This window comes from Gobio gobio, assembly GCF_949357685.1.
Source record: "Gobio gobio genome assembly, chromosome: 25".
Classification (NCBI taxonomy): Eukaryota; Metazoa; Chordata; class Actinopteri; order Cypriniformes; family Gobionidae; genus Gobio; species Gobio gobio.
The window spans coordinates 13328012-13353091 of NC_137121.1; the positions used below are offsets into that span (position 1 = coordinate 13328012).

Genomic DNA, 25080 nt, shown 5'->3' on the forward strand with positions numbered 1-25080 from the left:
CAGTGACATGTAGTTATCCTTTAACAGTTACACCAGCACTTAAGTGTCTGTACCAGCAGTTACACAAGCTGACGTACAGATGCTTCAGAGGACATTGTCTTTTTTGTAAAGTGTAGGTTTATGTCAGCACATGACATTCAACTCAAATGGATTTACAACAGTGTACTTAGATACTTTATTCAGTGTGACCTGCCATACATTGTGTGGGGCATCTGATTCAAAATCAAAAGAAACATAAGTTTCCACAAGTGATCTGCACTAATATTTTGTTTAAATCTACAATATATGTTTAATATATGCAACATGGTTATTTATGTTTTAACATCATGTATCAAGAAAATATATTTATATAAATGTATTTTAGTATACTTTAGTGATTTGTTTTTCCATATTATTTAAAAAAAATCTAAAATATATTTTAGAAATATAGTTGCAGTGTAGAAATATAAAAACTTTTATATATATATATAGTAATAGTTACTTTATCCCAGTGTTTTGACTGTTTTGCTTGTTTCTGCCTTATTTTTTATGGTTTATTGTCATTTTTGAATGCTTTGGTAATTTGGAAAATATATTTACAATATACATTTATTTTTAGCCATATGGATGTGATCACATCACTAAAAAAGGTGTAAAACAGTGAGTAATAACACGCACATTTCGATAACACATCAGGCATTAATGACTTTCTGACCATCTGATATTTCAAACGCCCTTTTGTACACTGTTAATGGATGAACTATTCATGTGGGAGGAGTGACTTCCCATTCTTTAAATAAAAAAGTTGTGCAGATGTCAGTTTCACTCCTCTCATCCTGTCAATCCTCAAGCATGGGAAAGGGTTTCCTCATCAGTAAAACTGTCGGGATAGTGCTGATTGTGGTAGGTGCTGCAGCAGTAGCCACAATCATTGCTCTCTCTGTCGTCTACTCCCAAGAGAAGTCCAAGAACAATGACGTTAAACCCACGGCTGAAGTAATAACGACGACATCCGTTCCAGCAACGACACCACCATCCAATGAACCATGGGACCAGTGGCGCCTTCCTCAAACTCTTCATCCAGAGACCTACAAGGTCACTCTGTGGCCACGGCTCACACCGGATCCAACTGGACTCTACATCTTCACAGGGATGTCCAGCGTGATCTTCAGATGTGTGGAAGAGACAGACCTCATCCTCATTCACTCTAACAAGCTGAACATGACAAAGGAAGTCACCTTGACAGCACATGGAAGCAGGCCAGCTCCTTCCATCGACTCAATGGCCATGTACCCAAAAACACAGTATATGGCGCTTAAACTGAAAGGTAAATTAACTGCTGGGGAAAGCTACGAGCTCTACACAGAATTTGTGGGCGAGCTTGCGGATGACTTGGGCGGCTTCTACCGAAGTGAATACGAAGAGAATGGAGTGAAGAAGTAAGAAGTTGATCTGTCCTGTCTGCTCCTGTTGTTCTGAAAGACCTTTCATATATAGTTAAATCTTTTTGTTCTTCTTCAGAGTGGTCGCGACAACCCAGATGCAGCCGACAGATGCCAGGAAGGCGTTTCCTTGCTTTGATGAACCTGCAATGAAAGCAGTATTCAACATCACTATTTTCCATGATCCAGCAACCGTAGCCCTCTCCAACGGTGTTGTGATAGGTAAATGAACACTTTATTCGGTATAGGAACAGTGTTGGGGAAGCTGCTTTGAAAAGCTACAAGCATATATAATGAAGTAAAAATTACTTCAACTACAGTGAAGTCACTGCTTGGAAAAATGAGTGACCTATTCTAACAGAAACAGATATTAACTATGCAAAAGTTAATTACTGTGGGGGTAACTTTGGATATTAACTATCCAAAAAAATTATCATTTATAATCCTATCCATATTTTTGAACAAACAATCTCAATTAGGGTGACATCATAACATTTGAACAGGTAAATTATATTAAATACTCAAATTGGTGAATTATTTTTTGTCAGTCTGTTTATTTAAATGAATGCCCCGAATGAACCAATTCACTAGAATGAATCAGACATTACAATGATACTTATGAGAGAGAGAGGAAAGTTCAGGATAAATTGATACACTAAAATGAATCAGACTTTCCTATGTTTTCCAATGTCCGTTCAGGAAAATCCGGTTCACTAGAATGAATTAGACTTTTTTTTCGCTAGTAACGCTATATAAAAGAGAGAAAACCGCGAGAGTTAATATGTTTGATTATTCCTATAGCTTAAAAACAGTGATGTAGTGTTTGGTTGTGCTACACAGATACTCATTTGATAAAGTAGTTTATTACGGGAAAAAAAAAAAAAGGAAGAACCCTTTTCACAGACTGTGATGACACGTTTCCAGTTAACAACATTGCAAATCAAGTCAAGTTTTTTATATTTTAATAAAAAAAAAACATAGCAAGTGGAGTGATACCTCATATACCTTTCTCTCTTCTGACCAATGTAATGTATCTCTTGATATTTTTTCCCTCTGGAAAGTCATGGAAACACTATCATGGATTTTTTTCTTTTGATATTGGAGCAAATGGGAGTACAAAAATTATATTTGCTGTCATCTCCCCAGATGTTTACTCAACTATGACGACTTTTGCTTCGGAGAACCCCGAAAATATGAAAAGGGTCTATTACTTTTGTAACTATAAAAACTATTAACTGTACAGAGCAGTGTGATCAATCAGTTTGCCTTATTCCTTTAAACTGGTTTCAAGAAAATTGAATGAAAATTTGCCTGACAGTGTTTTATCAGTCAATATCTCTTTTTGACTTTCAGATGAGGTTCAGGTGACAGTGGATGGCACTACTGTAACCAAAACAACATTTGCTGCCACAGAAGTAATGTCAACATATTTGTTGGCATTTATTGTCAGCGATTTTGCCTACATTGAAAAAATTGATAACGATCTGCAGGTAATTATCTTTTCACAAGGTCTACAGAGAAAACTAAGTTATATTGCCCACCAAGATAACTTAGAAAACAGCATGTGTTCATTTATTTAATAATTCCATACTGTCATTTATACAAATAGATTCGAATTTATGCCCGCAAAGAAGCCATAGATGCAAAACAAGGAGAGTATGCGCTCCATGTAACTGGACCAATTCTCAGATTCTTTGAGGATTATTACAAAGTCCCCTATCCGCTGCCCAAATCAGGTAAGAGCCTATGAGTAGAGCTCAAGAAATTATGATTTTTGTTTTCATTGTGACCTTTATTTTATGAGGCAATGAAATTTCTTTATTATTGAAATGACAATTTAAGTAAGATTACGTTACTAAAACATTTTAGACCGTATTTAGTTGGGGTATGTACCTCGGTTTTGAAGTCACAGTTTGGTATGGTACAGTAGTATGTACACATAAGACACAAAATTTTGTGGGACAAATGTGTGTACCGTTACACTTCTAATTACTATTTATCCAAATGTCAAAGAAGAAAAATTTGTTTCGTGACAAAGTGAGGACAACCTCAACAATGGGCCAGTGCATCTGGGGGCAGCGGGGTATTGCTGTTTTTGGTTTGGTTTGGATATCGGTACACCCCTAGGTTTTAGAAGTTTAACTCATTCCTCAAAATGTTGCACAGATCAAATCGCTCTGCCAGACTTCAATGCTGGTGCAATGGAAAACTGGGGCTTAATCACATACAGAGAGACGGCGCTGCTGTACGATGACAAAATATCCTCAAATGGAAACAAAGAGAGAATTGTTACAGTTATTGCCCACGAACTTGCCCATCAGGTATGATCAGGAGTCCTTTCCCCCCCCCAATTCGAATCTCTAAATGGAAAACGATTTACAGAAGTTCTTTTTTATCAACTTCCTGTTTCTTTTTTAGTGGTTTGGCAACCTTGTGACTATCAGGTGGTGGAATGACCTGTGGCTCAATGAAGGTTTTGCATCTTACGTAGAATATCTCGGGGCAGATAAAGCTGAGCCGGAATGGAACATCGTGAGTGTTTGAAGCTAAAGCCAGGGCAATAATGCTAGATGCTAAAAGCTATCACTAAGAGGAGATGAAATCATAACTGACTCCTCTATTTCTATCCCACAGAAAGATCTGATCGTTCTTAATGATGTGCACCGAGTTTTCGCCATAGATGCATTGGCCTCGTCTCACCCTTTGTCATCTAAAGAAGAGGAGATCCAAAGACCGGAGCAAATTAGTGAAGTGTTCGATACGATCTCCTACAGTAAGGTAGCGTGGGAACTGTTTGCTAAGTTGACTGTAATGTTTCATTATCAAGAACATGCTGATTACATGCGGTTTGTCTGATAACATGCAATCTCTTCCTCTAGGGGGCATCAGTACTTAGGATGTTATCTGATTTTCTAACTGAGACAGTGTTTACTCAAGGCCTCACAGTAAGTTCCCCTTGTATGCTATTCCTTGTTGTGCCGTGCAATATAAATCGAATATTCTTTTGATTTGGAGAATGTTTTTGTACATTCACGACAAATTTACTTCAACAGACCTATCTGGACCATTTCAAATTCAACAACACAGTGTACACAGACCTTTGGTACCATCTTCAACAGGTATGTTGCAATTAAACAAGACTTTTCAGAAGTATAATTATAGGATTTGTTGGCACAAAACACAAGCACTCATATTTGAAATGCTGTAGGCTGTGGACAAGACTGGCAACAACCTGCCCGCAAGTGTGCAAGACATTATGGACCGCTGGGTGCTTCAAATGGGCTTCCCTGTGATCACTATTGACACTGCAACTGGCCAGATCACACAACAGCATTTCCTCCTAGACCCGAACTCTAAACCAGAGAGGCCATCAGAGTTTAAGTATGTAAAAAAATCATCAAAAAGCACCTATTAATGATTTCAATTATGGCAACCTCTACGAGATACTTTAAGACAAGGTTTTGTTACTATATCAGAATATTCTTTATTTTTTAGCTATGAATGGTATGTACCAATTAAATGGACAAAGACAGGAGCAGCACAAGCCACAAAATGGCTGCTAAAGAAAAATGGTAAGTTTTAAGATGACTGTAGCTGTGTTTCCATTACCTTTCAAACTGCGCAAATTGAAATTGCGAATTGAAAATACGCTCAATGGTAACACATACATTTTGAGGTAGTTTTTCAGGCAATTTGAAAAAGGAATATTTTCGCTAAACTGCAATGGAAACAGTTTTTCCGTATTTAAGGGTCACTTGGCGTACACAAAGTCGATCATTCTTTAAAGATGGCGTGATATGTTTGGACAGAAGACGAGACAGAGTTCTTTATTAAACTCATAAAAGACAAAAGAATTACGGGAATACTGGATTTTAAACAACAAAGGACTGCCACAATTTATCAAGACCTTGAAACAGATATGAGGGAGAAATATCCTGAAACACCTCATACGTGGCCGCTCCCAAGTTTTTAATTGCCATTAATGATTGGATAACACGCCTATATCTCCTTTGATTAAAAATAATGGCTATAGTGCAGTGGAATACTGCAATATACTTAAACCTACTAACATCTGTTGCCATGATTTTTGGAATTACTTATCGCTAGAGGATAAAAATATGTTTTAGTCGCATAACATTGTTTAATGGAAACGCTGTCATATCGCAAAAGTTTTTGCGCGAATATGTAATGGAAACCTGGCTAGTGACACTGACATTTACCATTATATTTGTTGTGAAAATGAAAGTTCACCAAAAAATGAAAATCCTGTCATTATTTATTTACCTTCTTGTTGTTCTAAACCTGCATGACTTTCTTGGAAGTCCAAAAGAGAGCCATGATATCAATGACAGATTTTTCAAGTTTGTGTGAACTTTGCATTTTTATTATATTAATATATGAATGTTAATAAAGGATAAGAGTGTATGCTTTAACATAAATCCATTTACTTCTGCTTTCTTTTCTAATTTAGATCAAGTAAATGAAATGAAAATAAATGGAAATGAGTGGGTTCTGGCTAACATCAATGTGACAGGATACTACAGGGTTAACTATGATGATAATAACTGGGAACAACTACTTAAAGTTCTTCAGAACTCCAAACAGGTAAGAAGAAAAACATTTATTAAAAAAGCAGGGAATTTTGTTTAAGATACTTACATGGCCCTATCATACACCCGGCGCAATGTGGCGGCAGACACGGCGCAAGTCTTTTTTGATAGTTTCAACCTGACACAGTTATCATTTTTACATCCCACACAGTGTTTAAATAGCAAATGCATTTGCACCCATTTGTTCGCCCATGGGCGTGCTGGTCTGAAAACGAGGTGTGTTCAGGCGCATTGTTGGCGGGTTGTTATTTTGAGGCAACTAAAATAGACTGCGCCATTGACCAACTTAAACCTGGGGTCCGTTCTTCGTACCTCGCTTAATACATCTGAGATGATTTGACAGATCCCAGATCTTTTAATCGTGATAACTGGCCTCTGGCTAATTTGTGGATTGGATTAAAATATCTGGATTAAGTTATCTAAGATTGCTGCGTGTTCTTGTGTTCCCTGAAGAGGGTAGATGTATCGATACTCGAAAACACGATCAGCAATGCAGCGATTGGCTGGCAGCAAGACAGCAAAGTAATGACATCATATATTTTAAAAAGCCACCTGGCAAAAAAAAAAAACTTGACAAATTAAAATAAGAAAAAACACGAATTTCTGGACCTTTATAAGTAAACAGCCAAATGACCAAACCAACATAAGTTATAATAGATAAATGAAATGTGCACTGTTTTGATGATGATTCCCAATTATTTATATTCCCAATTTAAAAGTATTTGTACACCCTTTACATTTTTATTTCAATGTTGTAATTTAATTTTTAATTCAGTTTGAAGCAGATTTGTTACGTGACAGTATTAAAGGGTTAGTTCACCCAAAAATGAAAATTCTGTCATTAATTACTTACCCTCATGTCGTTCGACACCCGTAAGACCTCCGTTCATCTTCGGAACACAAATGAAGATATTTTAGTTGAAATCCGATGGTTCAGAAAGGCCTCCATTGGCACAATGCACTTTACACTCTCAAGACCCATAAAAGGTACTAAAGACGTCGTTACAAAGTCCATCTCATGACAGTGGTTCTACAATAACTTTATGAAGCGACGAGAATAGTTTTTGTGCGCAAAAAAACCCTAAATAACGACTTATATCATGATGACCGATTTCAATACAAGGCATCATGAAGCTTCGAAGCGTTATGAATCAGTGAGTCGATTCAGCGGTTTGAATCGCCAAAGTCACGTGATTTCAGCAGTTTGGCGGTTTGACACGCGATCCGAATCATGATTCGACTCGCTGATTCATAACGCTTTGAAGCTTCATGATGCATTATTTTGAAATCGGTCATCACTATATAAGTCGTTATTTAGGGTTTTTTTGCGCACAAAAACTATTCTCGTCGCTTTATAAAGTTATTGTAGAACCACTGTAGTGAGATGGACTTTGTAACGACGTCTTTAGTACCTTTTATGGGTCTTGAGAGTGTACCGTGCATTGTACCAATGGAGGCCTTTCTGAGCGATCGGATTTCAACTAAAATATCTTCCTTTGTGTTCCGAAGATGAACAGAGGTCTTACGGGTGTCGAACGACATGAGGGTAAGTAATTAATGACAGAATTTTCATTTTTGGGTGAACTAACCCTTTAAAGTTTCTTAAGGGTCAAGATCAAGTTATCTGCCTCTCCTGCACTGCATCAAGCCATCCCATAATATCAGTCATCACTCAAATTAATGCATGGCTCAGATGAACTGTACCACATGTGTGTAAACCTCCAATAAAATTATAAAGTCATTATTCCATCACAAATAAATCTCTTAATCAAGTGGCTGTGTCTATAGTATTATACACAACATTATAATATTATTTTCAAATACTTTTTTTCATATTATTATTGTTTTTATTTAAAATTATTATTGCCCCTGGTTCAGTAAGAGACTCTTGTTATAAAATAACAGTGATTGGGACAAATTTTAAGTATCAACGCCACTTAAAAAGATGCAATCTAATCCTGTTTACATGAAATAAGCCTGCTCGCGAGCAGGTTTAAGCTTACAGACCTGTTGCTATGACAGCAAGTCCAGGATGAGCGTCGAAGAACCAAACAATCCAAGATCATGCCGAATCGTCAACAATCAAATCCAGCTAACTGAGTTAGCGAGGTCCGAAGAACGGACCCCTGGTCTTAAGTCAATGGTGCAATTTTTTTTGTTATTTAAAGAGCGCATTAGTAATATGCGTCTATAGGCAGGTCCACAACGCGCATACACTGCTTGTTACACACACAGGGATGCGCAGCAGCACACAAAAATGTTTAAATATGAAAAATGAAAGGATTAAAATTGAAAATATATTTAATAGTGTACATAAATGCCTACATGTCATAATGGATAGTAATTGCATGTATAAGAATTAGCCTACCTATTTGCAGGCAAGCAGGCGTGGCGTCTTTGGACGAGCAGATCCGTTTCCGCCATGTAAATAATGAATCCGCCATGATGTGAGCGCAACTGGCTTATAAAGGGAATGGGAGATGAGATTCTGGTTTATTGCACGTTACGCCGAAAACACACCCATGACTCATTAAGAGACTAGGGACAACCCTTTTAGACCATGCGCCGGGCGTATGACCATTTTTCCCGTTGTTAAACTAGCAATAGTGGATACGGACACGCCCTAAGTGCACTTGCGCCGTGCACTTTAGACCATACGCTTAGATCGTTAAAATAGGGCCCACAGTGTTTGAAAATTTGGATTGTTTAACATTTAGCATAATAATTGACAGCAACCTTTTCATTTGTTTTCATTTAGGACATTCCAATTATTAACCGGGCGCAGTTAATTGATGATGCTTTTAACCTGGCCAAGTAAGATCCAAACTTCATTCTTCAAAGTTAGGAGTGTCATTTCCAGTCAGTCCAAATGCTAAAAAGCATCTCCACCCTTTACAGAGCAGGAATCATACCAACAACACTGGCTCTAAACACCACACTGTTCCTCTCAGAAGAAACCGAGTACATGCCGTGGGAGGCTGCTCTCGATAATCTGGACTACTTTTACCTCATGTTTGATCGCACAGAGCTATACGGACCTATGCAGGTAAGCTTCATCTCTGGATATTTCAGAACATCAACTGAACTGAGCTTGAATTCTAACATCACATTATTTCATACCTGCAGGTGTATTTGGGAAAACAGGTGAAACCTTTGTTTGAATACTTTACAGCTCTTAGTTCAAATTGGACAGATGTGCCAAAAGGACATACTGACCAGTAAGTTATGCACATATAGAGACGATAAATGCTTAGATTTGCTCTCAAGCCGTTATTCACTGTATTCATGCCTTCGTATCTGCAGATATAATCAAATAAATGCACTCAGAGTTGCCTGCAGCACTGGGTTGGAAAGCTGTACGACTCTAGTAAAAGATTGGTTCCAACAGTGGATGGAAAATCCAGATGTCAACCCGTGAGTTAAATAGAAATATTAAAGAGTGTCTGATGATCTTTCCTGAGTGCATCATAGTTAAAGGGATAGTTCGCCCAAACATGAAGATTTTGTCATTACTTACTCACCCTCAAGTTGTTCCAAACCTGTATGAGTTTCTTTCTTCTGATGAACACAAAAGAGGATATTGTCAAGAATATTGGTAACCAGTTGACGGCACCCATTGATTTTAATAGTAGGAAAGAAATACTATTGAAGTCAATGGGTGCCGTCATTTTTTAAATGATCATTTTGTTCAACAGAAGAAAGAATGAAACACATAAAGATTTGGAACAACATGAGGTTGAGTAAATTATGACAGAATTTAAATTTTTTGGGTGAAAAATCCCTTATAAATGTATACCAGATAAATGTATATGCAGATAAATACTACTTGGTTTCAAAAGATTATTATTAATGTCTATAATAATCACTAATATTATATTTAATATTATTAGAAGTCAATCTTTTTTTATTTCTTTGTCCTGCATTTAAAGTTGCCCTATAAAGTATTTGGATATTTTAGTCACACTTAAAAATGTTTTAATGTCATTGCATTAGAAACAAAATAAAAAAAATGATTTAAATGATTAGATTTTAAAGTATAAAGCAATAAATATGTTTAAAAAGTAATACATTTATTTAGACACATTTTGGTTGTCAAACATGTCGAACATGTCTGTAAATGTAATAAATTATGTTTAAAAAAATGGCTCAGAAAAATTAGTTTTTAGAAAAGGTTTAGAATCACTTGACACCTGGTACATTTAAATAATTCATTTATTTTATACATGTCCAAATACTTAAAATATATACATTTTGGGGGCAAAATGTATATATTTTAAGTATTTGGACATGTATAAAATAAATTAATTATTTAAATGCATCAGGTGTCAAGTGTACTGTATTTAGTTTCATGAATCTTTGCAGTATGTCAGTACTTTTATAGATTGTAAAAATATCAACTGATTACCTTGAATTAATAGATTGCCATTTAACTGACATTTTTAATAATCTGTCATTATAATTTTTTCCTCTGCATCAGTATTACGGCCAACTTGAGGTCTACAGTGTACTGCAGTGCCATTGCTGCAGGTGGTGATAAGGAGTGGGACTTTGCTTGGGGAATGTTTATTAAAACCAATGTTGCTTCAGAGAAAGATAAACTGAGAGGTGCAATGGCGTGTGCCACCCAGCCCTGGTTACTGAATAGGTGAGCTCACCGCAGGATAATGCTGACAATGACATGCATCTCTCGTTATATTTAGCTAAATACATGTGCTTTCATTGATGTTGTAGGTATCTGAGTTACACTTTGGATTCAACACTGATTCGGAAGCAAGATGCCACCTCTACCATCATCAATATTGCAAGCAATGTGGTCGGCCAATCGCTCGCTTGGGATTTTGTTAGGGCCAACTGGGAGTTCATTTTCAATCAGTAAGAAAAAATACTGGGGAATATGCTATTATTTGCTTAAAAATGCAGTTTTCTTTAGCTGGATATCCACTTTTCATTCTTCATTAGGTATGGAGGTGGATCTTTCTCTTTCTCCAATCTGATCAATGGTGTCACAAAGAGATTCTCAACTGAGTTTGAACTGCGACAGGTATGTGATCGTCCCCTTTAAGTATTGTCATCTTGTACAACGGGATACTTACATCTGAATGTTTCTGAATCTGTTTTAAAACACAGCTGATACAGTTCAGGGATGACAACGCCAACATAGGCTTTGGTTCAGGAACCCTTGCCATTCAGCAATCCATCGAGAGGACTAACGCCAACATCAAATGGATCGAACAGAACAAAGATGCCATCTCAGAATGGTTCAAAAATCCATTGTAACCCTGAAAGATGAGCATACTGTTCGCTTGCTCTGAGGAGGAGAGTAACACTGGGACATCGTTTTGCTTGGCCTAGAGGGTTATAGCATTAAAGAAAATGATTATTTATTATTCAGGATGTTCTAAATTGCAATATTTTCCGGAGATACTTTCTTCCTATGATGATGTACAGTATATACATATATTTCGTTAAAGTGTGCCTCATGTTATAATTGTTCATTTTCCCTTCGATCATTTTTGTAGAATGAATTCAAATGAACCGAATATGCAAACAGTACAGAACTCTTTGGTATTTATCATTTTTGATATTTTGTCTAATGAAAATAAACATCTCAATCCATGAACTATCTTGTACTTTTATATGTTACTGTGTCCTTCAGATGGTGAACAATATCCATAATTTTTTTGTAAATCGTTTTTGTAGAATACAGTTGTTTTTTGCTTTGAATAATTGAAAACTCTTACACTGACTCATCAAAAAGGTTACATTAATTGAAAACATTTGAGCCGTGACGCTGCCATGCTTGTTTTTCTAAGCTTCTTCCCACGATTTCTACTAAAGGGCAATGGCTGCATAAACATGTCAGGGAAGACACATGCCATAATATATTATCTTGGTGCACCTCAACTTATCAGGATAGCAGATTCTTTCACTGGCTAGTCTCAGTGTTAATGGATGAGCCATTATACTCTGGGAGGAGAGAAGGTTGGGAAGAATAAATAAAATGCCATCACATTGTGGTCTGATCTTTGCTGACCTGTGGTGATAGGGAACATGGCCAGAGTCCATTTTAGTGCTATGTGCGTTGGATGTACTTTACTGGGAATGGCATCGTTGGCCACCATTATTGGGTTGTGGACCATTCAACTCCTTCCTTCTACAGGAGCTCCTGCTGAGCCCTGGAACGAATATCGTCTACCAGACACTCTGGTTCCAGACTACTACAACATCACTCTCTGGCCTCGACTTCAGCCGAACATTTATGGCCTCTTTATTTTCACTGGAAAGTCCAGTGTGGTCTTCAAATGTCTGAGGGAGACCGACCTCATCCTCATTCACTCCAATAAGCTGAACCTGACCTCAAGAGATGGATATCTGGCCAAACTCTCTGCGCTTGGTACCACAGTAGCGCCCTCAATACAGAAAACCTGGATGCAGGAGACGACGCAGTACCTTGTCATACAGTTGAAGGGCAAACTGAAAGCTGGAGAGCTCTATGAGCTTCACACAGAGTTTGTGGGAGAACTTGCAGATGACCTGGCAGGGTTCTACCGGAGTGAATATGATGAGAATGGAGAGAAAAAGTAAGTTCAACTATGCTTTTTAAAGGAACACTACAGTTAAACCCTAGAGTTTTCGAATCCATTCAGCCGATCTCCGGATCTGGCGGTAGAAATTTTAGCATAGCTTAGTATAGATCACTCTAGGGGAGTTGGAAAATGAGCCTATTTTCAAATAAAAGTGGAGTGTTCCTTTAAGATCTGAACACTGATCTGCAATACCACCAGTCAGGAACTCTAAATTGTGCATAATAAACTCTGTGGCAGATGGGGGAAAAAAAATCAAAGATCAGCATCAAGGCTATTGCAGTTGGCAGGTCACATGTTTGTTTGATGAGTCTCTTTGTTACTTTATTTCTGTTTAACCTTTGTACCATCATATAAAAGGGGAAGATTATTTACTGGATCCATAAAGCAGCTTTTTATGTGTGTTTGAGTCTTACATAACAAACATGTGTGGGGGATTCAATCATCATGTACGTGTAGTGTTTGGACACAGAAAATACATACTGTTTCTCAAAATGGTTTACTCATGACCCAGGGCTTATTTTATGGTATGTACCTACCTCTGGTGTTAGGAACACTTTATCTTAGCGATATAATGATAATCATTTCCTCCAGGATAGTTGCCACCAGCCAGATGCATCCCACACATGCTCGCAAGACCTTCCCGTGTTTCGATGAGCCTGCAATGAGAGCGGTTTTCTACATCACTCTCATCCATGACAGAGGAACTGTGGCCCTGTCAAATGGAATGGAAATTGGTCAGTTTTAGTAAAGACAGTTTCACACACTATGTTAACTACCATATAATGTAAACTAGAACATGGGGGTTTATAAACTGGGCTCCAGGGACCCCCAAGGGCAAGCAATGAGGGTGCAAGGGCATACAACATTTCAGAAACGTTAAAAAAGGTAACATTTACTGACATTTACATTATTTCATTTTCAATTTGCTTTCTAAACACTGGTTGGAAATCATGAGATTAATCAGAATTATTTTATTCTATTGGCAGCTCTATTTTTTAAAGCAAATAATAAAACCAAATGTAGTTGTGCGTAATTTAATTTATTTATTTGCTTTAGGTACTGTAATAGTGTGCAGAAAAATTGTACAATATCAATTTATATTTATTAATTTTTTAATATTACGCAAAAAGTGCAATGACAATAAAAAAAGTCTTTTATTTTACACTTGTCAGTTATTAAATATTTGGGGGTCTATGGCAGCCACAGGATTATCATGACAAACTTTGAATTTAAGTATTGTCTAAAAATGTTAAAAGCCTAGATAGATAGATGGATGGATGGATGGATGGATAATCTAATTTACTGCTTGTTTTCCTCATTCAGAGAAAGTGGACACCATTCTTGATGGACAACCTGTTACTGTGACAACATTTGAACCCACAAAGAACATGTCCTCGTATCTATTGGCACTGGTTGTCAGTGACTACACAAATGTTGCATCAGCGAGTGACACCTTGGTAAGGCCATCAGCAGCCTTTCATGAGCAGTACAGTCGTTTTAAAAGATAAAAATCGGACATTTATTGACCACAAAATGAGCTTTACAGCATATCTGCTCATGACGCATACGACTAAATTATGTTTGCTCTGAACAGATACGAATATGGGCTCGTAAGAAAGCCATTGAGGACGGCCATGGTGATTATGCTCTGAATATAACTGGGCCAATCCTCAAGTTTTTTGAAAACTATTACAATGTACCATATCCACTCTCCAAATCAGGTACGTTTAAACATCTAAACCACGGGCGTCCAAACCGGCTCCTGGAGTTAAGCTCAAATTTACCTCAACGTAACTCTATGCCCAAGACATAGCGGGTTCGTGTGTGTTTAATTGGAGTTGGAGCTAAACTCTGCAGGACAGTGGCCCTCCATGAGCAGTATTGGACAACCCCATGATCTAAATCTCATGAAGTTTATTGACTGTGAAAATATGTAAGGACTTTTATTCCCTATCTTACAGACCAGATTGCCCTGCCCGATTTTTACTTTGGGGCGATGGAGAACTGGGGGCTGGTGACATACAGGGAGACAAACCTTCTATATGATCCAGTCATCTCCTCTAATGCAAACAAAGAGAGAACGGCCACCATTATAGCCCATGAATTGGCTCACATGGTACTCGTATTTATAAAAATATGATCTGGTAGAATTTTAATGGCTATAATATGTGTAATATAATAATATTGTGGCTTGTTTGTGCTTATGGTCAGTGGTTTGGCAACCTTGTGACTCTTAAGTGGTGGAATGAAGTTTGGCTGAATGAAGGTTTCGCCTCTTATGTGTCGTATCTTGGTGCAGACTTCGCTGAACCGTCCTGGAATGTGGTTAGTGTTCACATTCACAACTCCACAGTTCACACACACTAATGAACTTCTAATAGACCCAATGCTTCACCTGCCAATGGTTTGTCCATTGAGAACATTAATTTACCAGTAATAAAAATGTATTTACAGCGTTTAAAGTGTATTTTGTATAAGTGCATTCAATTTCATGTTCATATGACAACATGAGTAGTTTAGCCGTTTGCCTTATTTGAAGCAAACAATATACCGTCGATGAAATGTGGCCTTTCGTGACACATCTTCGTTTTGGTGACCTGTGTACTTTACATTCTAACTTTAATTGTTGGAAAATAAACCCTTTTATTGTTGAGGTGAAATTAGGGGACAAGTTACTCTTGCCTTTAGTAATTTTCCTCAGACTAGATGTGTTTTAACCGTTATCAACATCATGCTAAGTTATGGGTGTTGCCAGCGGCTGTGGGTCTCTCTTTTGACTGGCGTAACTTTAGCCTACTAATCTCTTTTTGAAAGTTGTGAAAACACTATTATGGACATAATCATGAACACATGTAAGACTAATTTGTTGCTTACCATAGACAGATATATTCTCTTTCTATCTTAACGCTCCCACAGAAAGACTTAATCATCCTTAAAGATGTACACCGTGTTTTTGCTGTGGATTCTTTGGCCTCCTCCCATCCACTGTCTTCTAAGGAGGAAGATATTATAAAACCAGAGCAGATCAATGAGCAGTTTGATACGGTCTCCTACAGTAAGGTACTGAACGTATGATAGCCTTCACTTTGAAATACATTCATCATTTTAGTGTCAAACTCAATGTTTTTTTTCTACGTTAACCTGCAGGGGGCGTCGGTGTTGAGAATGCTGTCAGACTTCCTTACCGAGTCTGTGTTCGTACAAGGACTAAATGTGAGTAAATCACAATGCAGTTATGTTACATCAGATAATTACACTTTTTTTTTTTCTTAATTTCTGATATCTCTGATATCCCCAACCTTAAAGACATATCTCACCATGTTCGCCTATCAAAGTACAGTCGGTGAAGATCTGTGGAATCACCTTCAAACTGTGAGTTGCATCAAGAATAAAATAAATAAAATGTTTCATGCTTACATTTAATGCGTCAATTATTTAACTAATATTTACATAGGCTATAATAATATTAAAATGCACTCAGAAATCCAAATGAACTCAAAAAGTGTGTCAATACTGCCCTCTATTGGTTAGTGAATCATTATCATTTAACATCTCTAGGCTGTTGATAAAACTGGAACAGTTCTTCCCTTAAGTGTTAAAGAAATCATGGACCGCTGGGTTCTTCAAATGGGTTTCCCTGTGGTCACAGTCAACACTACGACAGGCCAGGTGTCTCAGGTGCACTTCCTTCTGGATCCTGAGTCTTCATTGGAGAGGTCGTCTCCATTCAAGTAGGCCTAAACTCATCTCTAAAGCTACCTGAGCAGAGTGTTGTTTTCTTTAGTGTTATGTCTATTTTTACTGATTCTTATAGATATGAATGGATTGTACCAATCAACTGGATGAAGGCAGGTGTGGAGCAGTCACGCTTCTGGCTCTTGGAAAGAACTGGTAAGAACAACAACAAAAATGGCCAATTATTTAGTTTTTATGGTGCCATTTTGTCCATTCAACCGGCTCTGAATAGGACAAACTCACTGTCTTTAGGCCTATATAACATAATAAACTATAAAAAAACTATTATCTATATGTAGCTTTTCACGATGAAATGAAGACGACGGGAAATGAGTGGGTGCTGGTGAATCTAAACATCACAGGATATTACAGAGTGAACTATGACACTGAGAATTGGGAGCGTCTCCTGAATCAACTGACTGAGAACCATGAGGTAAAGACAGAGACATGTGATTAAAATCACAGACCCAGTTCTAATTAATACATTTGACCACATGTATCTCTTTCTTTCTTTATTTTTAAAGGTCATCCCAGTCATAAACAGAGCTCAGATAGTGGATGATGCATTTAACCTTGCAAGGTAAAAATATATAGCAAAAATAAAGAGAATTAGGTACAATTATAAAAATAATTGTATTTGTTTATGCACATTTAAATGAAGTCCCATACCTCTTTTTCAAGGGCGAAGATAATTCCTGTCACTTTAGCACTAAAAACTACAAAATACTTATTTAAAGAAAGGGACTATATGCCATGGCAGTCTGCTCTCAACAACCTGGATTATTTCTACCTCATGTTTACACAAACCAATGTCTATGAACTTTTACAGGTCTGTAAAATACTTAACATACTGTGTATTGAACAAACATATCCTTCCTTAGAAAATCTGGCTGAGCTATATATAGGCTATATTGATTTCAGATTAGTATGAATTGTGAATTTCATGTTGCAGAACTACACCAAGAAGCAGGTGACCCCCCTTTTTGAACATTTCAAGGCTATTACTGAAGATTGGTCCCGTGTGCCCTCTAGCCATACAGATCAGTAAGTGATCTATAACTTTTTTTTAAAAATGTAATCAGTGATGACATTTTCATTTCATGTCAATTTTTTGCTACTGAAATTATCTTGTTTATTGGGGGACATCATAAATAACTGGCACATATTTGTTATTCTTTTTCCACTGTGTAGGTACAATCAAGTTAATGCCATTAGATTTGCTTGCAGCACTGGTGTAGATGAATGTCAAAATCTCACTACAGGCTGGTACAGACAGTGGATGGACCAGCCAAACCACAACCCGTAAGTTTACTCACTCTGCATTAGGGCACTTAGTAATTTGATTTTCCAGGCAAGCAATCCAATGTTATACTGAAATAGATAAAACAAACACAATCTACAAGCTAAGGGCCCTATCATACACCCGGCGCAGTGCGATGGCAGGCACGACGCAAGTGTTTTTTGCTAGTTTCAGCCTGACGCAGTTATCATTTTCACGTCCAGCGGCACGTTGTTTAAATAGCAAATGCACTCGCGCCCGTCTTTTCACCCATGGCCGTGCTGTTCTGAAAACATGGTGTGTTCAGGCGCATTACTATTTTGAGGCAACTGAAAACGACCATTGACCAACAAAAACCTGGTCTATAGTCAATAGGGCAGTATTTTTTTGTGTTATTTAAAGGTAGCGTTAAGAATATACGCCTATAGGCAGGTACACAACGTACAGTCTGCTTGTTACACAAACAGGGACGCGCAACAGCACACAAACATTATTTTTAAATATTAAAAACAAAAGGATTCCTCTCTGGAGAAGCGTTCAGTCTTTCCGCTCGCAAATTCCGCCATGTAAATAGCAAATCCGCCATAGTGCAAGTGCAGCTGGCTTTTAAAGGGAATGGGAGAGGAGACTCTGATTTGTTTATTGCACTTTACGCCCAAAACACACCCGACTCATTAAGAGACTAGGTACAACCCCTTTGGACCATGCGCTGGGCGTGCCGACCATTTTTTCCATCATTAAACTAGCAAAAGTGGATTCGGACACGCCCTAAGTGCACCTGCGCCATGCGCTTCAGATCGTTAAAATAAGGCCCGAAGTCTTCTCAGTTTGGCCATCCCCATTTCTTCCATAGATCTAATTCAGTTCTCTTTTTGAAAGGATTCACCCCAACTTGAGGTCTACAGTGTACTGCAGCGCTATTGCCACAGGGGGCGCTGAAGAGTGGGACTTTGGCTGGCAAATGTTTAAGAACGCCACCATCGCGATAGAAGCTGACAAACTCATGTCATCCCTGGCTTGTGCAAAAGATCCCACGATTTTAAAGAGGTTTGCAAGATAGTATTTTTTGGGAACATACAGAAACTTTTCAAAGGAATAGGCCTAATTTTTTCCCCCCATAAATATAGGTACCTTGGGTACACGCTTGACGCATCCATGATCCGTAAACAGGACGCTACCTCTGTCATTGTGGATATTGCTGGCAACCCAGATGGTCAGGCATTGGCTTGGGACTTTGTGACGAAGAACTGGGCGTATATGTTCACAGAGTGAGCTTTATGAACAACACACATGCTCATACAGAAATGTTCATAGTGATTTTAATTAATTGAAACACAGTTTAAATATAGTAATGTGATGAACAAATGAGTTTGTGTCCCTAGGTATGGTATTGGGTCCTTTAATTTTGCCAGTCTTATAAGTGGCATAACCAAAACATTTTCAACTGAGTCAGAACTTGAGCAGGTGTGTATATTCTATTGGTACACAAAACAAGAACATTGTAATAATTGAATTCAAACAGCTGACCAAACTTTGAAACTCTAATTCTATTTAAACTCATGGCTTTCTTTCTTTTTGCATGTCTCTACATGGAAAAGCTTCTGCAGTTTAAGCGTGACAACTCAGCGATCGGCTTTGGATCAGGGACAGCAGCTCTGGAACAGGCCATTGAGAAGACTAAAGCGAATATAAAATGGGTATCTGAAAACCAGCGAGAAATCACAGACTGGCTGGTGGCTGAATCTGCTTAAAATATTACACGCTGTACAAATTATGTCAGTATCCTGTTTATCTATACGTGTGATTATATAGAAAATAAAATTTTAATAACATTTTTGGTTAACCACAAATCATAGGTGGATTGTGTATATTGAGAAAAAAATATTTTGCAAATACTTCAATGTTTGTCCAGTTCATTTTGTTTGTTTGTTAAATAAAAATTTGCTCTGTAACTAAATAAATAAATTTAGGCTACTGAACATTACTTTACCATGCACGAAAAAGAATCTTAAATAATTAAAAATCTGAAATATTTCTACCAAGAGCCTTCTATAAAGGGCCCCACTATACTCAATACTGGTCAACTGTTCTTGAGTATACACATTTAGCTTGCAAACATATTATTGCATTTCTTTTTTCTAAGTTTTGTGGGACTTTATCCTCTCCATGATCCACACTGTAAAGTTCTACAATACTGTAAAACGGTAGCATTGCCTTTCAACTTTGATTATTAGGTTAAGTTTGTAGCCTACGCTCGTATAATGACTTCATGATGTAGCCATGCATGTGCGGACAGGTAAAGTAACAACAGCGCATACGTGCGCTTTAAGAATGGAATGCAGAATATGATTTATGCTTGCAGGCATTTGGAGAGTAAACTGAAGATTCATTTCTTTCGTATTCGACGTCAACACCCGATAAACAAGTTGTTACCTATTGAGAGATCGGCTACTAGTTTAAAAATGTGCACATCGTTTTCTAAAACATGAGAGACTGAGAATGCACATATGGAGAGATATCCTCGTGTTACTAGTTGTACTTTTACCTCCAACATCTTCAAATGGTAAGTTTCAAAAAGGTTGAATTGTTAAAACTTATAGGCCTACTTCTAGGCTAGGCTATGTAGCCTATAGGCTATGTCATGTATGTAAAATGTAAGTGATATACTTGGTCAAGTCAAATCATTCAAGACCCATGTTTTAAAATATATTTTAGATGGAGAAATAGATAGAAAATTACTATTCAGTGTTCCCGCGGGTCCTTATAATCCTTGGAAGTTTGTGATTTTTTTTTCCAATTGAAATAAAAAAAAAGTTGAAGGGCTTTAAGACCCTTGGGAAGTTTTTGAAAATAAACATACATAGATATACGGTCCTTGAAAGTGCTTGAATTTATTTTGAGTTAAGTTTTCTGGACAAAAAATATATTATTCCCTCCGGTCCTAATGTGTTATTTCGCCAACACTTCGTGGCCTATGCATAGGCCTAGCCTACTAGCTCGCTTGATTTACGTTATGCACATTTACGCGTTACGTTAAGTGTTTCCAGCGTGAGATAGGCTACATTTGTGTTGTACCATGACGTTCACGCACGCACGCACGCACGCACGAAACTACTACGATGGTACCTCAATGTTTTCAGTGTTTACACCGACCGAACCCAAATATGCCCAGTCAATGACTGTATATTGTGTTCAATAATCATGAAACATTTGTGTTAATCTGTTGCCTAAATGATATTATATTTTATTGAATATTATGTTGAATTGCTTTGCAAAAGTTAATATCAGATAATTTTAGAATACAGTAGCTCCATATACCAAATATTCTTCAGTTTTACGCAAAACAGAAATACGACAAATATAATATGAAATCTGTGTCATATGGCCAAAAATAAAGGCAAAAAATGCTTTTTTGCTTTTCGCATAGTTTGACACATGAAAACTGTAACAATGTATCTTAAAAGGTAACACGGTAACCTTGCTCTCACTTGAAATGTGTCCTCACATTAAGTCCTTGAATTTGAATGTATTGGACCTGGAAAGTCCTTGAAAGGTCCTTGAATTTGAAGTCAACCAAGTTGTGGGAACACAAACAACAACAACACACGTTTTGTTTCAGGTTCAGGCCACTCTTTGTGGTTGCTTTCAACTTACATTCGGGGAGAAACACAATTTCCTGAATTTAGTTACACAACAGCTTTGGACGACATCACAGTTGGATACTATAATTCAGGGACGTATTTTCCAAGAGGGAATACGACGAATGAGGATGATGTGGTTAATTCAGATAACATAAAGGGTATAAGTGACTACATGAAGGAGTCCTTTTTGAGAAGATCCAAACTGTTAAGGCAACAAAGCCAATATGACGGTAAGTATTTTTTTTGTCTTCCTGTATTAATCAAATTATACATACAATCTATGATGAGCCTATTTTCAATAATTTTAAATGTATTTTAATATTTCTTGGAAGCATAAAGTAAAAAAAAAATAAAAATAAAAAATACAGCTGTCATAATTTGTGATAATTTAACCTTTTGCTGAAAATAGTTTGCATGTGTGATGAGGGAGGCCAGTCTATGACAATCTTCTCCCTCATTTCCCTCACAGGTCTGGATGTTTATCAGACTCTGGTTGTCTGTGAGCTGCTGGACACTAACAATACTGGAAAGATGATTACAAAAGATGCGGCCAGAGGCGTCACCACAGATGAGCTCTGTTACTTTAACAACACTTTTAATTATAAAGTGATTTTAAATATTACACAAGATAAGCTCAAACCTCAACTGGAAGAATTTAAACAGAAATATGTGAATTACTTTCAACCAGTCTGTATAAATACTCTGAAGAAATACCTCGAAAAGAGACAAAATGAAGTAAATAGAAAGGGTAAGTACTCAAGGCTTCTTCTTATGACAAACATTTTAGCTGATGTTAACTGTGTTAAATGTGCAAGTTGTTTTTATCCTATACATTTATTTATGTTTTATGATTATGTCCATGGAATACTTTTTATATCTGCCATTTTAAAGTCCAGGAGCCGTAGTCACAAAACATTTTATCTTAGCACTAAGAGTTCTCCTAAATAGCAATAAAAGTTCTTAGCTAAGAGTTTTCTCTTGAAACCTATTCCCAAAGCTGCTGAGAGCAACTTTTACTAAGGAACAGAAAGAAGTCTTAAGCTAAGAGTTAGGGCGGGTTGACCTTGTTGCTATGGATGATGTCATCACGCTTACTAACTATGCCCACAGTGATTGGCTGATGGGGGAGGAGTCTCAGTCAGTGATAGAAATATTGTAAAAGTATCATGTTGCCATATATTTGAATAAAGATTTTAAAATAAAAATGTTGGCATATTCAAATAAAGATTTTAAAAAGTAGGCTTAAGTTTCACTAATTAAACAAGTATGTTCAGCTAATTATTAGCCTCTTGAGAGCACTAACCAATCAGCTCGAGAGGAGACAGTATACACAGCCAAATCACCTTACCTCCACAGTTTTCTGCATCCCTCCACCACCTCGACTCCTCATTCTCGACCCAGCCGGGGATTCAGGGGAGCAGGCCTACTCTGGGTTTGGGCTCGGAGACCTCGATTCTCTCGGACAACATGCCAAATAGGCTTATTTTACTCTTTTACTCTATCCGATTATTTGTAAGTTTGAACTCATGAAACAACTGCCAATATATATTATTTTTGGCATTTTTGCCTTTTTATTATGATAGGATAGTGAGTATAGCTACAGGAAGCAAAGTGGAAGAGAAAAAGGGGAGAAAGGTCTGCAACAGCCATTAGGACTGTTTGTGATTTGGTCTTAGTGACTTAGGAGTCCTCTTGACTACTCCTAACGTTTCACAGATTTAGGAGCTCGTTTTAGCGCTAAAATGCTTTGTGAATTACTCTTAGAGCAAAAATTTAGGAGTCCTAAAATTAGGACTGATGTTATTTTTAAGAGTTTCCCCTAAATTGGCAAGTTAGGAGCTACTTTTAGCCTTAAGATGTTTTGTGAATACGTCCCCAGATGTTTAAACATGCTTGGAAATAATCTCCTTAGTGTCAACCTAAAATCCTATTAACAAGTTGTCAAAAGTTCTTTAATGTAAAGTTAAATAATCTCTCTTTTTTGTTCCACAGAAGCACCAATTATCAATTTTTTTCAGAAAGCAAACTCAGATTCTGGAGGGTTTTGTGTGAGTTGTTTGGCAACAGGATTTTACCCTCGTCACATCAACCTGACCCTGTTGAGAGATGGGCAGCCTGTATCTGATCATGAGATCACTGGAGGAGATCTGCTGCCCAATGGTGACGGGACGTACCAGATGAGGAAGAGTCTGGAGATCAGTGCTGCAGACAAACACACATACACCTGCTCTGCCGCACACATCAGTCTGGACAACAAACTGATCGTTAAATTAGGTAATGCGCTTTTACACAAACAGAAAGTTTCAGATAATCTTAAATGTTTTGATCATATTCTAAATGTTTCCACTTTTAGAAGGTTACAGACTTCACAGAGAAGTTGCTGTCCCTGTTGCTGTCCTGATATTGATATGTGTGATGCTGGCAGTAGCCAAAAGGATCAGAAAGAATCCAGATCCAGAAGTATAATGGAATATCTGTAAGTCACAAATGCTGATGTCAGCGCCACAGTTTCCTGGATCTTAAAATGACTATAAACCTCATTCTTACTTCGATACAAATTATTTTTACTGTAAAATCCTCAGAATGGAGTAAAAGGCTATATATTATTGTCTTATTATTAAATCACATGTATATGAATTTACAGATGAAAATGATGTTTTGTAATCTTCTGAAGACATCCATCCATTTGAATGAAGATCAAACCTTTACATCTTCTATTTTATTCATTGGAGACCTTCACATATGGAGGAATAATAATCTGAGATTTGTTTATTTACACCATCTGAGCCAGTGCAATATTTGCTTTCAATAAGCTGTGAGATTTTCAATTGAGAATTTGAGATTTCTTAGATAGGAGAAATAACACTAAATTAACAGCTGAATGTTTCTCCCTTGAAGTGTAAATTTGTAAAATGTTTAATGTTTACAAAGAATTTAAATTTATTTGACGACTTTTTATCTTTTTATGGTGCTGTAACTATAGTGTGTGAAGTGATTGACAGGATACATGTTTGTTAATGGATTTATATTTTACAAAACACAAAACCAACACAGAATGGCATAGCCTCATCCATACTCCAAAGATTTGGAAAACCCCAAAACAGAGGTTTCAAAGGAACATTCATTCTGTACGTTAGAGTGTATATTTAGTATTTTATTTTTACTGTGTTGTTGTGCATTCCTACAAGATTGTGCTTGCTGTAACGCAATGGAGTTTTCATTTGGGAATCTGTTTGGCTATATATGCAGTATCATATGTGCCTGTGTCATATTTTGATGAGAAAGGGCATTGGATGACGGGGGTACTGAGAGAGCAAATTCAAGATTTTGGTATTTTGTTTAGACGTTTGTTTAATTATTGTAACATTTTGAGGTTATAATCAACTGATCAATTTAATTACTTTATCAATTAAAAAATGTCCCAAAACTAAACATGTTTGCATTAATCCATCTGAACTAAGTATGTCTAAGAATTCTCATGCTCCACTCGTCTCCATGATGGTAACCCTCTTTTAAGAAACTCTTCTAAATTGGGATATCAAAGCATTAAACACTACTAAACCTCACACTTAACATTAATCTTGCACAAAAAAATGTTTCTTTTTCAAACTTTCCTTTTAATGGGCATATTTTTTATTTATCATTTCAACATTATATAGGCCTTCTGTTTCATATGGCCCTTCCTTTTGTCTTCTTTCTTATAAGCTTAGATCAACTTCTGGTTGGAGCATAACCCGACACGCGTGTTAACCTTTTAGAGCTTCTTGGCATTAATGGGACAGGACTTCCCGTCCAACCTTCCGAATC

General features: G+C 37.1%; 2 protein-coding genes across 3 annotated transcripts; both read left to right on the forward strand.

The window, feature by feature from the left end:
• The first annotated feature begins 809 nt into the window (after positions 1 to 809).
• LOC307121820 (aminopeptidase N-like) lies at positions 810 to 19609 on the forward strand. The gene is made up of 40 exons (XM_079809579.1): positions 810 to 1418; positions 1501 to 1643; positions 2775 to 2911; positions 3031 to 3157; positions 3588 to 3742; positions 3840 to 3953; positions 4056 to 4199; positions 4301 to 4366; positions 4475 to 4540; positions 4630 to 4802; positions 4917 to 4993; positions 5893 to 6026; positions 8790 to 8845; positions 8930 to 9077; positions 9158 to 9249; positions 9335 to 9445; positions 10509 to 10676; positions 10763 to 10903; positions 10991 to 11072; positions 11159 to 11304; positions 12067 to 12612; positions 13210 to 13352; positions 13942 to 14075; positions 14213 to 14339; positions 14580 to 14734; positions 14830 to 14943; positions 15535 to 15678; positions 15766 to 15831; positions 15925 to 15990; positions 16177 to 16349; positions 16433 to 16509; positions 16653 to 16786; positions 16878 to 16933; positions 17035 to 17182; positions 17306 to 17397; positions 17545 to 17655; positions 18512 to 18679; positions 18760 to 18900; positions 19015 to 19096; positions 19231 to 19609. Exons 1-40 carry the CDS (start codon positions 832 to 834, stop codon positions 19381 to 19383), a joined length of 5697 nt encoding a protein of 1898 aa, XP_079665705.1. The 5' UTR covers positions 810 to 831; the 3' UTR covers positions 19384 to 19609.
• Positions 19610 to 19922: 313 nt separating this feature from the next.
• LOC307121341 (major histocompatibility complex class I-related gene protein-like) lies at positions 19923 to 24696 on the forward strand. 2 transcript variants are annotated; one of them, XM_079808871.1, is made up of 6 exons: positions 19924 to 20195; positions 21252 to 21503; positions 21743 to 22021; positions 23266 to 23547; positions 23627 to 23749; positions 23918 to 24696. In XM_079808871.1, the coding sequence occupies exons 1-5, from the start codon at positions 20132 to 20134 to the stop codon at positions 23737 to 23739; spliced, it is 990 nt and encodes a 329-aa protein (XP_079664997.1). In that variant the 5' UTR covers positions 19924 to 20131; the 3' UTR covers positions 23740 to 23749; positions 23918 to 24696. The 2 variants fall into 2 exon arrangements, with proteins under 2 accessions (XP_079664998.1, XP_079664997.1); XM_079808872.1 differs by having other exon boundaries at positions 19923 to 20195; positions 23627 to 24696.
• Positions 24697 to 25080: the final 384 nt, after the last annotated feature.

What these genes read in the sequence shown, in the direction of transcription:
- LOC307121820 (XM_079809579.1), top strand. Translation starts at nt 832, where the DNA reads ATGGGAAAGGGTTTCCTCATCAGTAAAACTGTCGGGATAGTGCTGATT. An exon ending in ATACGATCTCCTACAGTAAG is followed by an intron (nt 4,200 to 4,300) that starts GTAGCGTGGGAA and finishes CTCTTCCTCTAG; the next exon opens with GGGGCATCAGTACTTAGGAT. An exon ending in TTTGGTACCATCTTCAACAG is followed by an intron (nt 4,541 to 4,629) that starts GTATGTTGCAAT and finishes GAAATGCTGTAG; the next exon opens with GCTGTGGACAAGACTGGCAA.
- LOC307121341 (XM_079808872.1), top strand. Translation starts at nt 20,132, where the DNA reads ATGCACATATGGAGAGATATCCTCGTGTTACTAGTTGTACTTTTACCT. An exon ending in ACCTCCAACATCTTCAAATG is followed by an intron (nt 20,196 to 21,251) that starts GTAAGTTTCAAA and finishes GTTTTGTTTCAG; the next exon opens with GTTCAGGCCACTCTTTGTGG. An exon ending in AAATGAAGTAAATAGAAAGG is followed by an intron (nt 22,022 to 23,265) that starts GTAAGTACTCAA and finishes TTTGTTCCACAG; the next exon opens with AAGCACCAATTATCAATTTT.